A 663-nucleotide genomic window follows, 5' to 3' on the forward strand; every position below is an offset into this window, starting at 1 on the left:
GACAAAAAAGAAGAAACACGAGTGGGAACTCCAGTAGAAGCAGGAACCGTACCGGAATGCACCAGGGAGCCAAATTGGTGGCAATCACTCAGCATCGCTCAACTGTGGGAAGAAGAGCCCACCTGGATGTTGAAACACCATGGAGCAGTAACTGCATACAACAAACAATTGAAAAAAGTAACGTTCGCAAGACCGAAACCCGAAGTCATCGTCCTCTGGGGACCTCCCGGAACTGGCAAATCACACACAGCACGCGCTGTCTCAGACGACTATTACGTCAAACCAGCAGGTCCCTGGTGGGACGGCTATTTCGGCCAAGAATTAGTCATCTTTGATGACTTTTACGGATCGGAAAAATTTTGTGACATGTTACGCTGGTTGTCCGAAAATCCAATTAAAGTACCCATTAAAGGATCCATGACCGACTTGCTCGCAACAAAATTTATAATCACCAGCAACGTAGAACCAGAAAGATGGTATCCACATGTAGAAAATAAGGACGCCCTAATGCGAAGAATCACGGACATCATATACATGAATGAAGTTTACTGTCCTAAGTAGGGCGTCCTTATTTTCTACATGTGGATACCATCTTTCTGGTTCTACGTTGCTGGTGATTATAAATTTTGGCGACGTCCGATTTAATAATTAAATGACCATAAA

The 663-nt window shown here is 44.2% G+C and overlaps 1 protein-coding gene across 1 annotated transcript; it reads left to right on the forward strand.

Annotated features, from left to right (window-relative positions):
• Window positions 1-126: 126 nt before the first annotated feature.
• GNI_212530 (replicase) lies at window positions 127-561 on the forward strand (the record flags this gene model as incomplete). Its single annotated transcript, XM_011135533.1, has 1 exon — window positions 127-561. The coding sequence occupies one exon, from the start codon at window positions 127-129 to the stop codon at window positions 559-561; it is 435 nt and encodes a 144-aa protein (XP_011133835.1).
• Between the last annotated feature and the right edge of the window lie 102 nt (window positions 562-663).

The sequence above is a fragment of the Gregarina niphandrodes genome (genome assembly GCF_000223845.1).
Source record: "Gregarina niphandrodes unplaced genomic scaffold scaffold00143, whole genome shotgun sequence".
NCBI classification, from domain to species: Eukaryota; Apicomplexa; class Conoidasida; order Eugregarinorida; family Gregarinidae; genus Gregarina; species Gregarina niphandrodes.